Source organism: Rhipicephalus microplus, chromosome X (genome assembly GCF_043290135.1).
Source record: "Rhipicephalus microplus isolate Deutch F79 chromosome X, USDA_Rmic, whole genome shotgun sequence".
In the NCBI taxonomy this organism is placed as follows: domain Eukaryota; kingdom Metazoa; phylum Arthropoda; class Arachnida; order Ixodida; family Ixodidae; genus Rhipicephalus; species Rhipicephalus microplus.
Genome location: NC_134710.1, coordinates 330814442 through 330834516, shown reverse-complemented (window position 1 = coordinate 330834516; position 20075 = coordinate 330814442). Strand labels below are relative to the sequence as shown.

At 44.2% G+C, this 20075-nt stretch overlaps 1 protein-coding gene across 1 annotated transcript in view; it reads left to right on the top strand.

Annotated features, from left to right (window-relative positions):
* LOC142776281 (protein qui-1-like) overlaps positions 1-20075 on the top strand; it is a 316351-nt gene that overhangs the window by 226631 nt on the left and 69645 nt on the right. Inside the window, exon 15 of the mRNA XM_075879661.1 lies at positions 8389-8652. Within this exon, the coding sequence (XP_075735776.1) occupies positions 8389-8652 (264 nt within the window). The remainder of the gene's footprint in view (positions 1-8388; positions 8653-20075) is intronic.

Below are 20075 nucleotides of genomic sequence, written 5' to 3'. Positions count from 1 at the left end.
TCATTGTGTTGGAACCTGTTGACTTCCATCATTAAGTCGCATTTCCGAGAGCTTTTCGTGAAACAGATCGATCGTATTTCATTATAGCGAGAGTACGTAGCGTCCACAATGTTTTTTTTTTGCCTACGTAAGAATGCTGCATTGCGCACAGTACGCATGAGGAGAAGCTTTGCGCATGCGCTCTATGCGAAATGTAGCATTCTGATATACGCAGGCAAGGATAATACGGTAGTACGCAACACTAATCCTATGGTCCACTTAAGAAGATTATTTACTTCTTATTTAAACGATAAAACCTAATTAATTTAACCCGTGATCTTCTTTAGGGACGCCCAACTTGACCACGCATGTGAAACGCATCTTGAAACGAAACGTTTTACATGAAATCAACTACGCACGTGTATCCTTAACGTCGCAAAGCCTAAAATGTCGTCGGAAAGGAAAACTTGAATCACTCCTTCAGTTTTCTCCCAAACGTTATTGTAATGTAACAGCCTAATCTTGATCGAGGAAGAACTGACGTGTAAAATAATTAACTAGTTAGTTCTCAATTCGTTGAACTGTAGCTGCAGCAACAACATCATGAAGGTTCATCGAAAGCACTGCTATATGGACATGCTTAAAGCTTGCCGCACTTAAAGCCCAGTTTCGGTATACAAAAATGGCGCAATAAACGTAATACGGGAGGCTTCTCGAACTAAATAATTATATAGGCTTTCTAAACGCAATATTCGCTAACTTTATACAGAACGTTTGACGTATACTCAGTCACAGCCGTTAAATAAATGAAGTTTCGCGCGTAAAAGTTCTACAGAGTGTTCGAACAAAAGAAATCTGACGTAAGATTTCATAGGCAGAGTAACGTCGCTTGTCGCGTCTGCACCGGCGCCCCCACGCACGTACTCTCAGGGGAACGCTGTGGTGCTAACTTTGCGCGGCTCGTACTTCAAGCAAAAAAAGTAATAATATAACGAGCTTTTTTTTCCCTTGCGTCACAGCCAAATGAGCTACAAGGATCGAGTGGCCTCGTCCGCTTTGATGGTTACAACGTGCCGGTATCAAACTCCTACGGATTGAAGGTGCCACCTTTGTATTGCCTGTTAGGGCACGTAAAAGTCGAGGCTCGAGAACAGAGTGAGCGCGCTGTTACAGCTCTTTCTTTTTCTACGTTTGTTTCTTTTTTTCGAAATCGCCCTTACCCTTACGTAGGAAAGATCGTATTTCAATTAACGAAGGCAGGCCCTTAAACAGGAGCGACTGACAGCAGTCAAGAACATCTGGCGTTTTATGGCGGCTGGACGCTTTGTGATGACGTTCATTCGGTGTAGGTGCCAAGATTTTTTTTCTTTCTCATCTAATATGAGAAACTCCCGGAAAAAAATGAAATAAACAAGAAACTACGCAATAAAGTTGCAGAAATAAATTAAAATAAATTACTAGCCAATTGTTTTCGCAACCTTATCCTGGTTCATCTTTTTCCTTTTCTTTTTTTGTCGTTTGTTTTTCCTTTCTCTTTCTCTCAGCTGGCTGAATCAGAAGAACGCGACCGTACACCACCTCTCGTTTAGAGCAACGAGAAAATTTCTGCGTTGCTTTTAAACTATACTCGCAGCTGCCGCTTTACCTCTCCCCCCTCCCCCCCCTTCCCAGTTGTGTCTGCCACCCCATCTCGTCGCAAGTGAAAGGTGACGTGCAGAAATAAGAAATAGAGACTCAGCTGCAGGAATTGATAACGTCGCCAGAAATGTTTGGAAAAGGGAACTAATCCGACCTATGAGGAGAATAGAACAAAAAAAAAAAAGAGCGAACGGTAAGAACAAGTTCCTTATTTCTTTTCATCTGAGAAAGTAGATGGTGCGCACTATGCAGATTTGGTTTGTTTTGTATTCTTTCGCTGAGCCCGCAATCTTTTTCGCTGAGAACGATCATTTTCTCGTCGCCAATTTTCTTTCTCTTCTACTGATGCTTAAAACTAACAAGGACTCTTATCAGTGCCCTCTACCAATATTGCTATCCTTTAAAGTCACCAGCCATTCGGAGAGTGCCCCCCCCCTCCTCTTTTTTGTCTTTTATTCCTGAGTGAAGCTAAACATATACAACTGTAAGCCGATGTTATTAAACGCTACCCCTGAAAGTTCACATTGAGAGGCGAGAACAGCACTATCGTAAGACAAATAATAAATCGTAATTATTCATTATCACTGTGCTTTGCTGTCCATGTTCTATGGCATATCTGAGATAGCCACGTGCTTGGCGATACAGCTATAATTGAAGCGCACCCTTCCTACACGCTGAAACAAATTTGATAACTATGTCACGCATTTTGTTGCCCTAGCATTCGAGTTTTGATTTTCTGTTTCTTTCAAGTGGCCGAACATGTTATACATGCGGGGCATAAAAGAAAACTTAGAAAATGAGAGAGCGTGCACAAGTATAGTGTGTGCTATTTACTCTGTCCCAACAATGAGGCGTTTTCATTTCCTTTTTGCTCAATAAGCAAGTGTATATAGATATAGCCCAGTTTTACGGAAAGTGCGTACTACAAATGTTTCCTAATCCATACAGTATTACGAAATAACATGGTGTCTGAGAACTGTTCGCAGTAATGAATGGAAAGCAGTTCATAAAACGATTCAGCACCCACTTCCCTGTCAAGTAAAATAGGGCAAGCTTTCTTTGTTTCTCTCTTTTTTTTTCTTTGACATCACACGACACTCCCTTCTAACTGCTGCTTCCACCCTCCATGCCGGCAATGTGGACCTTCATCCACTTGCTTAACAGCGCAACACTTCACTTGCTTCAAACAACAACGATGGCCATGCGTTCCCGTCCAAACAACAATCAAATGCGGCAACGTGAAAGGACAAGGAACCTCGATAGATGATCAGATCGCGATATCGGAAATAGCTGATCGCCTATACACATACATAGTTTCCTAAAATAACTAGAGAAGAATCTCGCGCTGCGATCGTTTGGTGACCATGGGAGTGACATGGGTAGTACATGGATTTGCCGAGTCTTCGTGCTTGCGGGCTTTGTTTGTTGCTGTGTTTTCGTTCTGTTTCTAATAAAATAACGGACCATTGCGAACTTTGTGACCCAATTTGAATCTGTGAGCCGAAAATGTTAAGGCGAGCAAGTGCAACTGCTGAAAATTTGCTGATTGTCGTCCCTTTAAAAAGCAGTTCCAAGCCACACGAAGGCAGACGGAGGCGTAAGTAGAAATATTAGACGAATTTATGTACACAGAAATAAATACTACCCATCACTCCACGCTGGCTGAAGCACCATGCGTTGCAGCTCCCATAGACACGCCAATGTTCTTATTACTGTATTTATAGGAAGCGTTGTGCCTATACAAGCCCGGGAACCAGAGAGAGCATCAAATTATCGGAAAACAGCACGTACAAATATGTTACCGGCGCTCCCTCCAGGGCCGCATTCCAAGTTGCTCGCAGATGCCAGGTTTCTCGCGGACAATGCCAAAATTTTTCTGTTACAATAACTTCCATTAAAAGTTCTGCAATGTTTTAAGCACATATCTGTATAGAGTTTTACGTAATACACATGGTCGAACACATATGGTTTGTGGGCCTTACAATATTCATGATCACTGTGAACAGTTTGCGAATATAACCTAGAGAAACGCGTATACTCTGGGGCTCATCGCTTGCATTGAGCACGTCAAGCAGGTCATGCGTTCCGCTGCTAGTGTTTAAATTGTCCACAACAGCACACAGAAAACACGAAGGAAAGAAAAAACATCATTGACGTCTTCATCAGCTTATAAACGCGGCGGTGTCACATGTTCGATATTCCTGCTATTTTTTCCCAAAACCATCTAATGATTTTAAGGAACGCCGTAATGTACGTAGGGAAGGGCTCAGCCAATTTCGACCACGTGAAGTTCTCTAGCGTGCCCCGACATCGCACAGTATACCATAACCATTTTGTCTCCACCGAAATACGACTGCCGTGGACGGGATCGAACTCATGTGTTTCGAGTCAGCAACCGAGCACGGCATCCACTGATTCACCATGGCGGCCGATATTCGCGGCAAAAGTTCACTGAGCATCAGAATTATAGGTTGACTTTCGTAGTTAACTTGGCCATCCTTTGATGACCAGACTTATTTCCACACCTTTCCCCTTTTCTCCAAGTGAAAATGAAGAATTTGGACGACCTAAAATTGGCTCGCACATACAATAGTGTTATTATTATTATTTGATTTGTAAATCAAATTAAAATATTTTTTTATATTTTAAAATAGTAATTTATAAAAATTTTAAGTAATATTCAAGTGGTATTTTTTAAATATTCGGAGTACTTGTTGAACAAGACGGTACCAGTCCAGCAACAACCAGCCACCGCCGTCGTCTTTCTCTTTCATGCAGCAAGGCTGCGGTGGCTGTTCTGTATCATAAGCCCCTGGCGGTAGAAGCACCGTCTCGGTGCTTGAGCTACTCGCATGCAGTAGAAAGAGAGTGATAAGGATTGAGTCGAGCTATGTGCACGACGTCTTTCGAAGCTGACGACGACGACAATGGATCGGCTGCAACGATCTCTTATGGAACGTCAGTCACCTGGTGAACGACGTGGTATGGGCCACAGTTAGCGTTAGAGTAGTTTTTGGGAAGGCCCTACACGCCGTGTGGTTGACCACAGAAGGAAAGAGAACCTGGCAAAAAGTACACGTTTTAAAAATGAGATGAGAATCGTACAGCGGTCTTTGGTGCTTTTGTGAGGCCCGTAGACAGTTGCGGGCGAGCCCCGCCGTGGTGGTCTAGTGGCTAAAGTACTCGGGTGCTGACCCGCAGGCCGGGGGATCGAATCCCGGCTGCTGCGGCTGCATTTCCAATGGAGGCGGAAAGGTTGTAGGCCCGTGTGCTCAGATTTGGGTGCTCGTTAAAGAACCCCAGGGGGTCGAAATTTCCAGGGACCTCCACTACGGCGTCTCTCATAATCATATGGTGGTTTTGGGACGTTAAACCCTACAAATCAAATCAATCAATCAACAGTTGCGGGTGAGTTGGCGTGCGTGGTCGGCTTGGGCCATGGACTCGGCGGCATATTCAATGACCGAGGTCAGCAAGGTGTCAAAGTGTAGGGCGGGTACTCGGCCGTATATACTGGCGAATAGCCGGCAGTGTCGTGGCGTGAAGGCTTATATGCGAACGTAACATATGGCAAATGAATGTCCCAGTCCTGGTGGTCAGCCGTTACGTATTTAGAAAGCGTGTCGGTTGTGGTCCAGTTGAGGCGCTCCCTAAGACCGTTCGTTTGCGGATGGTGCGAAGTTGCAAACTTGTGCTTCGTAGGGCAAGAGCGCGGGACGGCGTTGCGTGGGCGAACGAGATTGACGGCGAGCATCGGATGGTGAGCGGGCGTAGCGAGGTCTTGTTAGAGGTGCGGCAAAATCAGAGAATGTGGTTGGCGTAGGGGAATCAAATGGACTGGTGGATAAAAGTTACCTGGTGGAAAGGCACATGGTGTGCCGGTGTAGGGCGCTCTGAATATCTGAGCGCCCTTCAAATGGTTTCGCAAAAAACATTACAGTCCTTTTTTAAAGTAGTTCCGAGACCTGGCGTAGCTCTGTGGTAGTTTATTTTATTGCTGCGCTGAGTTAGGGCATTCAATTCCTGCTGAGACCGACCTGCTAACCTCCCTGTCTTTCCTTCTTCATTACTCCTCCTCCTCCTGCTGAGACTGATATTTATTGTATGCGTTCGTTGGGTAAACGCTGCCAATGTCAAGTTTTTCTTAACGCTAACGCGTTATAATTACCCGTGTGTGTTTTCACCGTTTCTGAGTAGATAAGAAGTTTCAGTCACCTGTGGAACTTACCCGCATACCAGTAACACACACCCGAGGGCGGGTATGTGCCACTGGCATGCAAGTATGTATGATTACGAGAGCGCATAGATAGATAGATGGATTGACAGACAGACAGAAAAACAGACAGACAGGCAGACAGAGATAGATAGATAGATAGATAGATAGATAGATAGATAGATAGATAGATAGATAGATAGATAGATAGGTAGATAGGTAGATAGATAGATAGATAGATAGATAGATAGATAGATAGATAGATAGATAGATAGATAGATAGATAGATAGATAGATAGATAGATAGATAGATAGACAGACAGACAGACAGACAGACAGACAGACAGACAGACAGACAGATAGATAGATAGATAGATAGATAGATAGATAGATAGATAGATAGATAGATAGATAGATAGATAGATAGATAGATAGATAGATAGATAGATAGATAGATAGATAGATAGATAGATAGATAGATAGATAGATAGATAGATAGATAGAGAGATAGATAGATAGATAGATAGATAGATAGATAGATAGATAGATAGATAGATAGATAGATAGATAGATAGATAGATAGATAGATAGACAGATAGATAGATAGATGAAGTGATTGGAGTACACAAAGCTATGCTTCGCATTTTTTTTAAGAAGCTAGAGGAGGGGTGACGGCACAGCATGGACTTCCTTAGATTACAGATTGAATCCCATCCCCTTCCTCCGGCTTCTTTATGAGCTGCGCTGAAGCATGTATTAAACAAGTTAATATTACTGAATATTACCTTCCCACTTCTGGCCTGGTCTTAGCAAACTGCAGAAGAGCCGTGCTGACGGTCCAGTTGTGATAATCCAGCAACACATCGAAACCTAATTCTTTGGGGCATCTCTCGTTGACTTTTGGATAGATTCGTTCAGTAGAGCTTGAACTTAATATATTTGCTTGACAGTCATCCTTAATTTACGCATAGTGAATATTATGTGAAAGTTTACTGCCAAAGTATACAATTTACGAGAGCTCAGAGATACGACGCGTCTTCGTACGTAGGTACTAGCGTAAATTAATAGACCGACACACAGTTGCGCCCACGGTAAACGCGTCTGCCCAAGAATTTCGTATGAACTTGATGAGGCTCTTCTGCTGACTGCTCAATATAGTTGTGCCGTCGAACAGTACCTTAGCCAGCGGGTCACAAATGAATTTTTTCCTCCAATGTACGTTGTGCCAGCTTGCCGTGCAGCCCTGTTGAGCACTGTTGGTCAAGTGAATGGTTAGCTCTATCTTGTTGTGTGGACGCTTACGCCGGCAAGAATGTGTGGACGATCCATTGTGGTGTTCTTGTAGCTCCTATGAGACACCTGAGTACATGAACATCGGACATCCTGTTTTCACTGAGTAGACCAGTTCTCTAATGAAATACTGTCGCCTTCACCTGTCGTTCATGATACGCGATGAATGGCTTTGTCTTATAGGCACTTACGCCTAAAGAAGTGATCACCTCTTGGCACTTCTAGAAGCTCGAATGGGTGGCCTCTTTGTAGCACACCACGTTGTTTTATGCTTGCACGCGTTATACGTAAAGCGTCTTCTGACTGGTATGATCTGTGGCATTTTGTTTGTTTAATTGTTTGTTTGTTTGTTTGTTTGTTTGTTTGTTTGTTTGTTTGTTTGTTTGTTTGTTTGTTACAGCTACCACACTCTATTCCCATGTCATTCTTCACTTTAGTCTTTGTGAACTCTCATCTGGTTCCGATTTATTTTTCTTCACATCTGCTATTTCTATATATCCATCTCTTCTTTCTTAAACACAACGCAGGTAATACATGTCTCTCTTCTGGTGGCAGTCATCAGCCTGCTTATTTTTAACTTATGTTTGCTGTGTGAGCCTTAAAGTAAATCTATGTGTATTAAGCAGTGCATGAGGTGCCACCTTTCTTTCGATAGACGCTAAAAGGGAAAGCGATTTTTTTTTCATATCTGTAAATTACTCTTTCACACTTCTGAAATCAGCACGCTTGCTGCAAGAACGCACTTGGTGTTAGAGAGAACGGTCAAAAAGAAAAAAAAAGGAATTGCAACATCACCTTGACATTTCCGCACCAAACACCTGGACATCATAGATTTTTGACAGCATCTAATGGTGCTGCGTAGTTTCTAGTCAGTAAAATTGAAGCACATTGTCCCCTGAGGCTGCCATTGACTTAGCATACCAGGTTTGGAGAAATTTCTTTGATCTAATATTGTCGAAATACAAAAACTACACTTCCAAATCCATGACGTCATCTGCGGAGGTTTCGACGTGATATTTAAAAAAATGAAACATCGAAATGTATTTACTTTTCTGATAATAGGGCCATGATAGGGAAATGAACGACATTAGAAGTCTGACAGTAGAGTTGTCAGTCTAAACTGACTAATTGTTTCACTTAAGTGTCCCTTTCAAGCACAAAGGCTCGGCGATATGTATGAGCCTCGTTAAGAATTTGAACAAAGTTTCGGTGCCTTTTGCTGCGCTGCGTCCAACTTCTGACAGTTGCAGCTGCTCTCTGTCCCGCAGACGGCAACTCGAAGGTGCTGGAAGACTTGGTGAGCCAAGCGAGCAGCTGGTGCAGCCAAGCGAAGACGCCGCTGCTGATGCCGGTGACATCGTGGCTAAGCCTAGCGCTGCCGCCGCAGGTGCTCTCGCTCACACTGCAAGCGCCCATCCGTCAGCTGGTGGCCGCACCCGACTCGCAGCACGCATTCTGCACCACCGAAGCCGACGACAAGGTGGTTGCCGTCTACCACCTCACCTCCAAGAAGCTCGTGAGGCACATGGCTGGTCCGTGTTCATTTTTTATAGACTATAGTGTTTTTGGGGATGCTTGAACGCCAAAATTTTGGTGTCTGTACGTCTGTCTGTCACATGATTTAACCACCTGGCCTAAGTTTAAGCACTTGCTGAAAGCCCAGCCATTTTGAACTGGTGGCTACGTTCATACTTGTGAACACTGTCGATAAAGAGCTAATAATACGCAAATCTAAGACACTACATCAATACGTAAACATTAGGTTCTGTGCTCTTTTACAACAAAATACATATATACGTAGTTTTGATGACCTTAGTATTGCTTACGTTGCACTAAAGTGCGAAACTATGCACTAAAAAATTACGACTGGCAGAAAGCTATCGTCTATCGAAGATCATTGTACCGTAAGGTTATGTATAAAGCACTTTTTAACGTGGCCAACAGAGATACGGAGGACACGGCGCTCGCTAAATTAGCAACTAAATATATTTCAAAATATACTAAATATATATGCAACTACGCTGACCCCGATTGACACAGAAACGAAATAAAAGGCACCTAAAACTTATCTATTATCAAATTTTGCGCACTTAACTATAAGATAATGGCGCCACGTGTAGAAATGAGCTCAAAAATCACATTCATGCTTTATCATCCACATAACCCTATATGCGCAAGCTCAAGCGATAAAAAACGAAGCATGTGCAGCCTATTAGTGCCGAGAACGAACACTGGCGCCGCTGTGGTCACGGCGATGTGACGTGACGGCAAGGACTTGCCTGTTCCGCCGGTGCTTGTCTTCTTTCTCTGCGCCCGCTGTGCACACGCTATTTAGCGATACGTTGTTGATTACGCCTCAATTTGGTGACGCAAATTTCTCAAGATACAAGAAGCAAGATTTAATGACTAGTGAAAGTTTTAAAGCTGTAAGAAGGTTCCATTATTTAGCTTATGATGGGCAGACTCTCATCCGAACGGAAGATTTATAGGGAAGACGGTGATGCAGGAGAAGACGTTCGTTATTTTTATCGCGTACACCAAGAAATGGGGGCTAAAAATATGCTAAGTGGTACTACGAGATAACAACTAAGCATAGACTTCGTGCTTAGAACATATCTGTGCCGAAATATCAGCATTTAAATTGGGACGTTTTCAATTCACTGAATATATTGCGCTTTATGGGGCAAGTTTAGCCTGCATCTGGGAATGATCTAAATGATTTGACAGAACTGCGCTTTCTCCAGCAGAAGACATTACATGAATATGACTGTCATAAGCACTCACTTAATATATTCATCCAACACACAAAATAATATTGCCGCACACACAACGATTTCCGCAATATATGAGATATTTCCGTTTACTGGGATCATATGTACCGGAATCTTATCAACAATCACCAGAGATTATGTAGTCGTATATCCTGATCTTCGTAAAGTGTTGGAGTGTTCTACCGCTGCGTCACAAAAGCTAATAGGAGCTTCACGTGGGAGCACCGCTAACAGAAAAGATTTCAACACAACCATCAGAAAGTCGAAATGGACTCTTTTCATGGCACACTCACCGACTTGGCCCAAGCAGTGGCGTGACCAGGCGATGGCTCTGAGAACCTGTCCCCTACCCCCCAAAATTTTTCCCTTTGCAGAGAAAAAAATGACCAATTCAAAGGAGTCCCCCCCTCCCCCAACCACGCAAAGAATTTCAGCCTGTTTAGGCTTTCGGGCCCATGCAATAACTAAACAACATTCGCCTCGATGAGGCGATGGCTGGGCTCCTACGTCATGTCCACCAACAGGTGATAAACTGCAAAGAAATTTAACATGTGAGGTGCTTATCTAAACTGGTAGTCAGGAACGCGACCGCACCGCTGATACAATGCTGCACGAAGAGAGAAACTGACAGCAATAGAAGTTTCCACACCGAACCTCAACCACACTTGACCTCAATGATTTCGGTCAATTAAAGCTTCAAAATTGTTGCGAGAGAAACATGAAACAAGATAACGTGTTGAATGAGCAAGTACACGAGAAAAACTCACAACAGCGTTGGTGGTGTTCCATAGGGCGACCGCATTCCGGTACATGTTAGGAGACTAGATACTGCATGCACGCGAGCGCAGGGCTTGAGAGACCTGCGAAAGTGCTGTCAGTAGATACGTGGCTTCCTCCGGTACAAATTATTCTAGGGGAGGAGAAGCCCCGATATCTGTGGAAGGAATTACCCATGCACATATAAATCTAATAATTAACGTAAATATGGTGTCGTGATTCTTTCTCTAAATTAGATCATAATGTGCCAATGAGTTTGTTGTATCTAAACGGAAGCCCCGCCACGGTGGACTAGTGGCTAATGTACTCGGCTGCTGACCCATAGGTCGCGGGATTGAATCCCGGCTGCGGCGGCTGCATTTCTGATGGAGGCGGAACTGTTGTAGGCCCGTGTGCTCACATTTGAGTGCACGTTAAAGAAACCCAGGGAGTCGAAATTTCCAGAGCCCTCCACTACGGCGTCTCTCATAATCATATGATGGTTTTGGGACCCCACATATCGATCAAATCAAATCTAAACAGAAGCTTGTTCTTGATTTTCACACCCATCAGTATGCGGCTGTCGTGATCACGAATTGAGTCCATCATCGGGGTTAGCAGCATGACACAGGCCTTTTCACTTCTTTCACATTGCTATTCGACCCAACTCGTGACTTCGCAGAAGCAAAAGTATCTTTTTATTGTTTTTTACCTGAAACATTACCAATTCTGTTTTTTTATTCATGTGCACTTTGAATCAAGCAAAAAGCGAACGCGAACCTTCGAACAGCGCACGAAGTAATCGCATAATTATGTAGGCGAGGCAGGCATCGACGAGTCCGTGCCGTGACGTCATCCGCCAGGTGGCACCACTCCAACTTCTCGTGGCTAATACACTTCAAAGAAATGAAAACGTAATCGTAAAGAAGCCGTAAAAATGTACAGGTCAGGTAACTTGCAAGAAGTTCAAGTAGAACTTGCACGTGCTGAGCACGTAAGTCGGCAACAAGAACCAGTGTTACAAATGTAATCCTACGCACTTTCTGTTATAGCACTTCGAGTAAGGTGGCTTCTTGAAGACTTAATGACAGCGGTGATTCCCTAACGCATCAGTCTTTTCTCTTGTTAATGTGAAATGATTTAAATAGTTTCTTGGTTAGTTGTTTTTCGTCATGAAAAATCACTGTGGTGTCATCAAATAGTGGCAAGTAGCCACACTGAGAACAGTTTTCTTTAAGGTGGGAAATATTATTTGTTCCTAAAGATCTTATGTTCTAACAGCGTGGTGTTCAGACACCGACCACTCTGGTCAATGTAAGCTTTCTCACTTGATAGGTGTAAACAATATACAACAGATTTTTTTGCATCCAACAAACTATGTTTTCATAGATCATTGTATTGTTGACATTGTTCATTCTGACGTTGATATTAGATCATTCTAATGCTGATCATTCTTTTGTTGTATGCGTACATTAGATCATTACGTGCAAATATAATCTTTCGACGACATTTGCAGCGAATCCCGGAGATACGCAGTCAATTTTTTAAGGAGCCCTCCCTTTGGCTCAGTCACAATGCCTTGGGCAATGCTCAACTCGACGCCGTTCAGCATACTTATACACACAATCTGTGTGATTTTATCACTGGAACGCAGACTTGTGTGACACACACACACACAAACACACACACACACACACACACACAAATAAATATGAAGATAAAGACGCCGAGACAGCGGAACGTATTCGCGCCGGAGAAAATTGCTAACAAAGCGTAGAGGCGTTATACAGGCGGCATTTGAGAATTTTAGTTCAGCGTCCACAGAACTGCTGCGGACGCCGAACTAAAGCGTTTCACTAAATGCACGTATGTGTCAGCACACTTCATTTATACTGTGATTATTGATGACGACCAGTAATGGCAGCGCGCTTTGTAGTGGGAGGGCTGCTTCAAACGCTTGTCGTGCTTCTCCTGTTTTGTCTTCCTCGTCCCTCTCTCCTACCGCTATGATATCTTACGATACCTTTTGGTGCTTTAAATAACCCAATCACCACGCAACTCACGTGGTGCGACACTTCATTGATTTCTACGTTTCTGCGATGCATAATTTGCATAGCTCCTAATGAGACTCCTCCCACGTAGTGGTTTCAAACACTGGCGTGGCCCTATGGTACGCTATCTAAAAATATGTTGCCTGTGCCAAAGGCGTGCGCCGCTGCGATGGTCTAGTGGCTAAGGTACTCGGCTGCTGACCCGCAGGTCGCGGGTTAAAATTCCGGCTGCGGCGGCTGCATTTCCGATGGAGGCGGAAATGTTGTAGACCCGTGTGCTCAGATTTCGGTGCACGTTAAAGAACCCCAGATGGTCGAAATTTCCGAGCCCTCCACTACAGCGTCTCTCATATACATATGGTGGTTTCGGGACATCAAACCCCACATATCAATCAATCATGTGCCAAAAGCGTGTAACCGGAAATATTTGATATATATATATATATATATATATATATATATATATATATATATATATATATATATATATATATATATATATATCGCGCACGCGAAAGAGAGAGAGAGAGAGAGATGGGGTGTCCCAGCTTTCTTTAGCCAGAGTTCAAAATATGCCCACACACGCAAATACGACGCGACCAAATGCATGTTCTTCACCATTGTCGGGAGTGATTCAGACTAATTTTTGTGTTCTTATCAATTAACTGCTTAATGAGACCCTTTTAATTACCTAACTTCTGAAGGAACGAAGATAGGTAAAACGTTTTAATGAGAAAATTGTAGATAGATCTGACAGTTTCCATTACACAGCCTCGAACTGAATATTTGCTGATTATTCTTGCCTTCCGCGGCTAACTGCAAACGCCCGCAAAATACAGAAAATACCACGTGACAAACCCACTGGCGTGCTTACATGTGCTGTGATTCTGGTGCTTCCTAACGTTCCGCGTACGAACGATTCGCTTCCTTCGCACCGGTTCATGACAGTGGTAAGCAGTCACACCGGTGATCGCTTTTATTGCGATAGCAATTATATGGATGGATTTTGCCCCCAGCGTCACCGTCACTCACCGTATATGTATACACGTATCTATATATACGAAAACGGAAGAAAGAAAAATAATCGAGACAAAAGACTTCAGCGCGAGAAATCAGACGAGCGACCTTTGAATTGTGAGTGCAAGGCGTTCGCCACTAAGCTACGAATGAGCACCTCCTGGGACGTTCAAACGGCAAGCTACTTATATATTTTACATACCGTTATGACGGGAATCTCGGGGGGAACTATCGTGTTTTCAGCAATATAGCAAGATGGCACAGTGAGCGTCCATCGCCACATCGTCGCGACGTGCAGCGCGCGCTCTCATCTCTCACGCCTACTTTACCCCGCGGAGAGGGGGCAGGGTTGACGCTCACGCGTGCTTTTATCTCGCGGTGGAGACAATCGTACATCTTGGCTGGCCCTGGGCCTTCACCGGAGCGATTCTGTTGTAGTTACCGGGCGCACGAAGCTCTCCGAAATTGTTGCATAGTCTCCGTTTTCGAAAAGGGCGCTTTTCAGACACAGCGAAGTAACAACTGAGACGCTTATTCGCGTTCACTATTACATGTCAGTACGTTTTGTGCGTCCTTTGTGCGAGAGAAACGCGGGGCACGTTTCGATCTGCTTGCCATTCTGCCCGTGACCTTACAATTTGTTGCTGTCATGTTCCTTGCATCGCCTTTGCGACAAAGCTGTGACTTTTGTGGCCGATATCCAAACGTGTTCATCGCAAAGCCACCACCATTCTCGCGGCCCTGTCGAAACAGCACAGTCCGGCAATTGCTATATTCTTTCGTACGCGGAACGTTAGGGAGCACTAGAATCATCGGGCAGACGGGTGCGTGAGCGGGATTCTCACACGCTATTTGTTGTATTTCGCGGGCATTTGTAGTCTGTAGGAAAAGACTAATATTAACAGATATCAAGCTCAAAACTGTCTAATCGGACGCTTTGCAAACCAATGAACTACTTCCTCATTGGAATGTCCAACCCATATTGGTCCTAAAGAGTTAGTTACTAGAAGGGACCTATTTAGGTAAGTATTCAGCCTTACTCACTCCAGGCAACAGTCAGCAACATGCATTTCATCGCGTCGTCATTTAATGTGTCGGCATGTTTTTAAACTTTGGCTAAAGATGGGTGGGACATTGTACGTATATATATATATATATATATATATATATATATATATATATATTATATATATATATATATATATATATATATATATATATATATATATATATATATATATATATATATATATATATATATATATATATTAAACTATTGCGGGTGCCGAAAATGTACCACCATAGGTCGGCGAAATTTGTGGAGCTCATTCATTCGGACTCTGACTCACAAAAATTTTCATCAGCTGACGCACTTGGACTCACACTCACCAAAAAATTACTCACTCTAACTCAAACTCACAGCTCAATTTCAGTCTGAGTGAGTCCGAGTGAGTCGACTCATGAGTCCCGCAGCCTAAAACGAGCTTCTTCGGCAGTGGTGTCAATGCTCTTTAACACCAATGTCTCACGTAATCGGTGCTCTTCTTGGTGCCGTTGAATATGGTATCTTTAAAAGCGAGTTTTGAGTGATTGCAAACCAGTAAAGTCATTTTTCTCAGAAGAGGTGACAGCATAAGATATAATAATCAAGAAATTACCAGAAAGAGTTGCTGAGAGGAGGTCAAAACACGCCGTACGTAATTCACGCCTCTAATTAATAAATATTGAAATGTTGTATGAACGACACCGCTTTGTAATACTTATGTGTAGAAGTGAGTGTACATGTGAATCCAGGTAAGGCTGATAGTAATGCTGAAGATGACTAAATACGACCTTAGGTCGGCAAAAAAGTGGTACTCACTGAGTCTCCCTCAAGAAATATTTTTTCGCTGTGGGCTCACTCGGACTCAAATTCACCAACATTTTCCTGAGTCAAACTCACTTAGACTCACACTCACTAAAACTTTCTCCAACAGGACTCACTCGGACTCACACTCACCAAAACATTACTCACCCGGACTCACTCATACTCAGACTCACGGCACGATCTGAGTCTGAGTGAATTCGAGTGAGTCGGCTCTTGAGTGAGATCGCCGAAGTATGTGTAGGACAAAAGTTGCCCTTTTCCCTGGCTGAGTAAATCTACTGTTAAGTGGACAAAAATAATTGCAGTCATCCACCACTTCGGATTCAATTAACGGCTTCGTCTAGCAAGACTGCTGCAGTTGCTTCAATTCGGGAACAATACACTTGTACACTGACTATGACAAAGTCTTGTAGTGTACGACAATGAGAGTGCATCGGTCTATTATAATACCCGGCCAATGTACTGCGCCCCCAGGTTGTGGGATCGAATCCAGGAAGCAACGGCTGGATTTTTGATGGAGGCGAAAAAGCTGTAGGCCCGTGTGTTCCGATTTGAGTGCACGTTAAAGAACCCCAGTTAGTCGAAATTTTTAGAGCCTTCCACTATGGCTTCTCTCATGATATGGTGGTTTTGGGATGTAAAGCTACAAATATCAATCAGTGTGTGGCGTTAAAGGACACAGATCAAGCATTTAGGTCAGTCAATTGTTGTAATCCTTGCGACACAATGCATAAAATATGTTTAAAACCTTGCAGCATAACTTTAATGCGGGTCAAGATACCTGAAATAGTGAGGGCACCTTCCGTTTCATCGGCTATTGCATTTTCTCATTGAGTCGATCTGTACCACTAACGACTGCCCTTTAAGATAAAGTTCATTTGATATTGCAAAGCACGATAACAACAAAATAATGGGCAGAACAGGCGCCCCTGGCCAGCAAGCCGTACCAATCACCTTTGTACGTGACTGATGCAGATAAATTAACAAATGAGCAGAAAACTTTAGACTCATGTAAAACAAAAGAGCCCCGACAGAAATTTGTACCTAACCAGAGTATATACATACGGTTAACCAGGGAAGCTGAAACGTGCGGCCACAGGCGGTTGTGGACGCCGCAGCAGAAGCCTAAGTTCCGCTCGAGAAATTCCCGTCGAAGGTGGTCATTGGCCCCGGTGAACGCATTTCCGCCATTGCCACGTTGGTTCTCTTGTGCCCGCAACACTGCTTCCTCGTCTCGCCGTTATCGCTTGCAACCCGCTCTGGATGTTGCCGGATCCTTAGTGCGCTGTTGCTGCTTGCGCTTTGCTATTCGGGCTTGTTCTTGTGGTGGGATTGCTGAATCAGCCAGGCGAACATGAATTCTTTCATGTACTAGCTGTCGGCGCTGTTTTTAGATTTTTGTCTGCTGTTCGGTTGTTCGTGCGTGCCGTGGCGTCCCCATGTGGAAGTTAAAAGTTCAAAGTGCTGCCCGCAGTATCGGCTGTAAGGCTGCGAAGGGATGAGTGACGTCACTGACGTGGTTCTCAATGGCACTCACGCGCTTGGGTGTAACGCAGAGGACTACGTACCCGACGTAGTAGCTGGCCTTTATTGTTTTTCACGGGGAATGGTTTTTCGTTTCACCTAGCCATACACAGCTTTCGATCTAAAAGGCTGCACTAATAGGAGTTATGAATTACACAATATTTTTAAGTACGTAAAGTACACTCTAACGGCATAATTTTTTTATTAAAAAGTGCATTTCAAATCAACTCGCAATGACAAATTTTACGACTTGCGATAGTCAACACACTGCTGCCACTAGCAGCGATTTACCGAGCACCAGGTATAGGCGATCGCATTCGCATATGCGAAGCATCTGGAAATGACGCGTTGCAGCCGCATTCTCGCGGGTCGTTGACCTTCTCGTGAAGACTAAGAGGGCGAATATCGCCGTACTCGGCATATTACAAGCCTTCCAAGTTTCTCTCATAGAAGGAGATTGAAACTTTTACCTAAGCGTAAGGAGGAAGGCTACTGCAAATACAACCGTTCTTGACGTTTATGCGTTGCGTTTTTGTTTTCATCTGCCTCGGCGGTCCAGTGCATATGGTGCTCGACTGCTGGTCCGCAGGTTGCGGGATCGAATCTCGGCCACGGTGGCTGCATTTTTAAAGACGCTAGTCTTTCTTGGGGACCTACGACGGAAAAATTTTGGTCTGTCTGTACATTTGTCTGTTTGTCTGCCCTAACAATACCTCAAATGGTACCAAACGGCCAACCCCATCCGCTGCGCTTACCAATACTGCTCAAGGTTTAGCGTTCATAGTTGTGCGATTGTCAATTAAAAAGCAATTATTGCGCATATCTGATGCGCCACAACAATGCTTCGATATTTTCTATGTCTGCCTTTATACTAGAAGAGGCACACACAAGTAACTCCAAGGAATGGAGCGTTCAATGGCACTGCGCTGACAGTGCAACGCCATGCTCACAAATGTGTTTCCAACACTTTGCTACGACGTCACGGTGGTGGCACCTGCCCGTCGCTTTGCGTTCTACACCTTATCACCTTCGAGACTGGCGCGCATCTATCTCCGCGGGCTGCACGCCTTCGTTTTCGAAGATAACTGCCAGATGGAACTTGTGTCTAACGTGCCTAGATGCGCTCGTTCGCCTTCGCCATACGCTCGAGGCACTCTAACGCAGCGTCTGCAGAATACCATTCACCGATTTTCTTGAGACTGGTGCACATCTATCTCCGCGGGCTGCACGCCTTCGTTTTCGAAGATAACTGCCAGACGGCACTTGTGTCTAACGTGCCTAGATGCGCTCGTTCGCCTTCGCCACACGCTCGAGGCACTCTAACGCAGCGTCTGCAGAATACCATTCACCGATTTTCTTGCGCAGAACATCAAATAAACGTTTTGTTCACTCTCTCCAGACGCAAAACTATCGTCTTTCGACGACATTTACAGTGTAACATGCAGATTCGGGCTAATTTTTTGTGGAGGCGAAAATACTTGAGGTTCGCATGCTTAGTTTAGGCTAAACAACCCCAGGTGGTCGAATTTCCAGAGCCATTCACTACGGCGTCTCTCGTAATCATATCGTGGTTTTCGGACGTTATACCCCAACAGTTGTGCCGCATGTTATTTCTGAATAACCAACTTTAACCATGAGATGTCAAGCCATCAGGTTTATTGGCACACATAATTTGCTATGCTTTCTTTGCTGTATGTACACCGGCGTACATCATCGTCCTCTGCGACGAACCTAATCAGCCTCAATACAGCGGGCAACCTTCTCACGTCTGGATTCGGTCATCATATTCGTAAGTGCTCGTGCGTCCCAACCTTGGTGATCGCGCAGCATCCATCCTCGTTAAACTGCACGCGTATACACTCCGTGATTGGGCCTTGCATCGTTGCTGCTGTTTATCCTATACGCTGCCTTATTACTTCCGGCGCTTCACCTCTTAATCCACGTGTGTTTCATGACGTCGCTTGCGTGCACGTGTATGTAGTAGCCATCATGAAATAGTCGGTGCACGAAATCATCATAAAAAATTTAACGATTTGCCCTTGCGTTTCCAGTGGGGGGATTAAAAAGGAAAAAAAAAACTAGCCGAAAGGTGGCTCGCGATTGCTCACTCTCGATAGATTCGCCTATCGGAGATTGCTTTATCGGAATCGGGGGCAGGGGATACTGAATTCTTTGCCGTCGGCGTATTTCGACGCTGCTCGCGGATATGAAAGGAAAGCCCGTGCCGTACGGAGTCGGAAGAGAAGATAGATGGGACAATTCCTATACGGACGCGCTCTACCGCCCGTATGCCTGTCTCTGGTTGCCTTGTCCTTCTCGCACTAGGAGTTCCTCTCGGCTGCTTACCCGGTTTGTGTATTCTTAAGTTTACTGCCCCACGCCAGTCGAAAGACAGATGTGCAGATGCTCTTTCTGCGTCGTGTTGTTGTTGCTTCGTTTATGAATTCCACGTCCTCTGCTCCGGTGCACGCTGGCCTATATATTGCAGTATGTTTTTTTTTTGTTTCGTTATACATTTCGTCGGCTTCGGAACGAGTGTGTATCGAGAACACTGTGTTTACGTTTAGCCTGCTACCCGGATAAAAGAATAAAGTTCACAGAAAGAGCGCCGGCTATTGAAAAATGTTGTTTGTTTGTTTCTTTGTTTCTTACTTTCTTTGTCTTTTTTCTTTCTCCGCGCGTTCAGCGTGAATATCAGTGTACCCCCCCCCCCCCCCCCGCACGAACAATGGTGGATCAGCCACTTGCTCTGTTTCGCGATTTCTGTGTAACGGGAAAGAAAAAAAAAACTTCAATTCAGTAGAAGGCACGTTTCTTCGGAACTTTGGGAAGATGTGTCATGGAAAACTTTGATATCGCATTTTAGATTGAAAAAAAAAAACGTTTTTTATTATGTTGCTTTCTATACTGCTCCTCTCTGTCTGATCTCCTAGATCACCTGCTTCGGGGGACAGTACATGGCTCAGCTT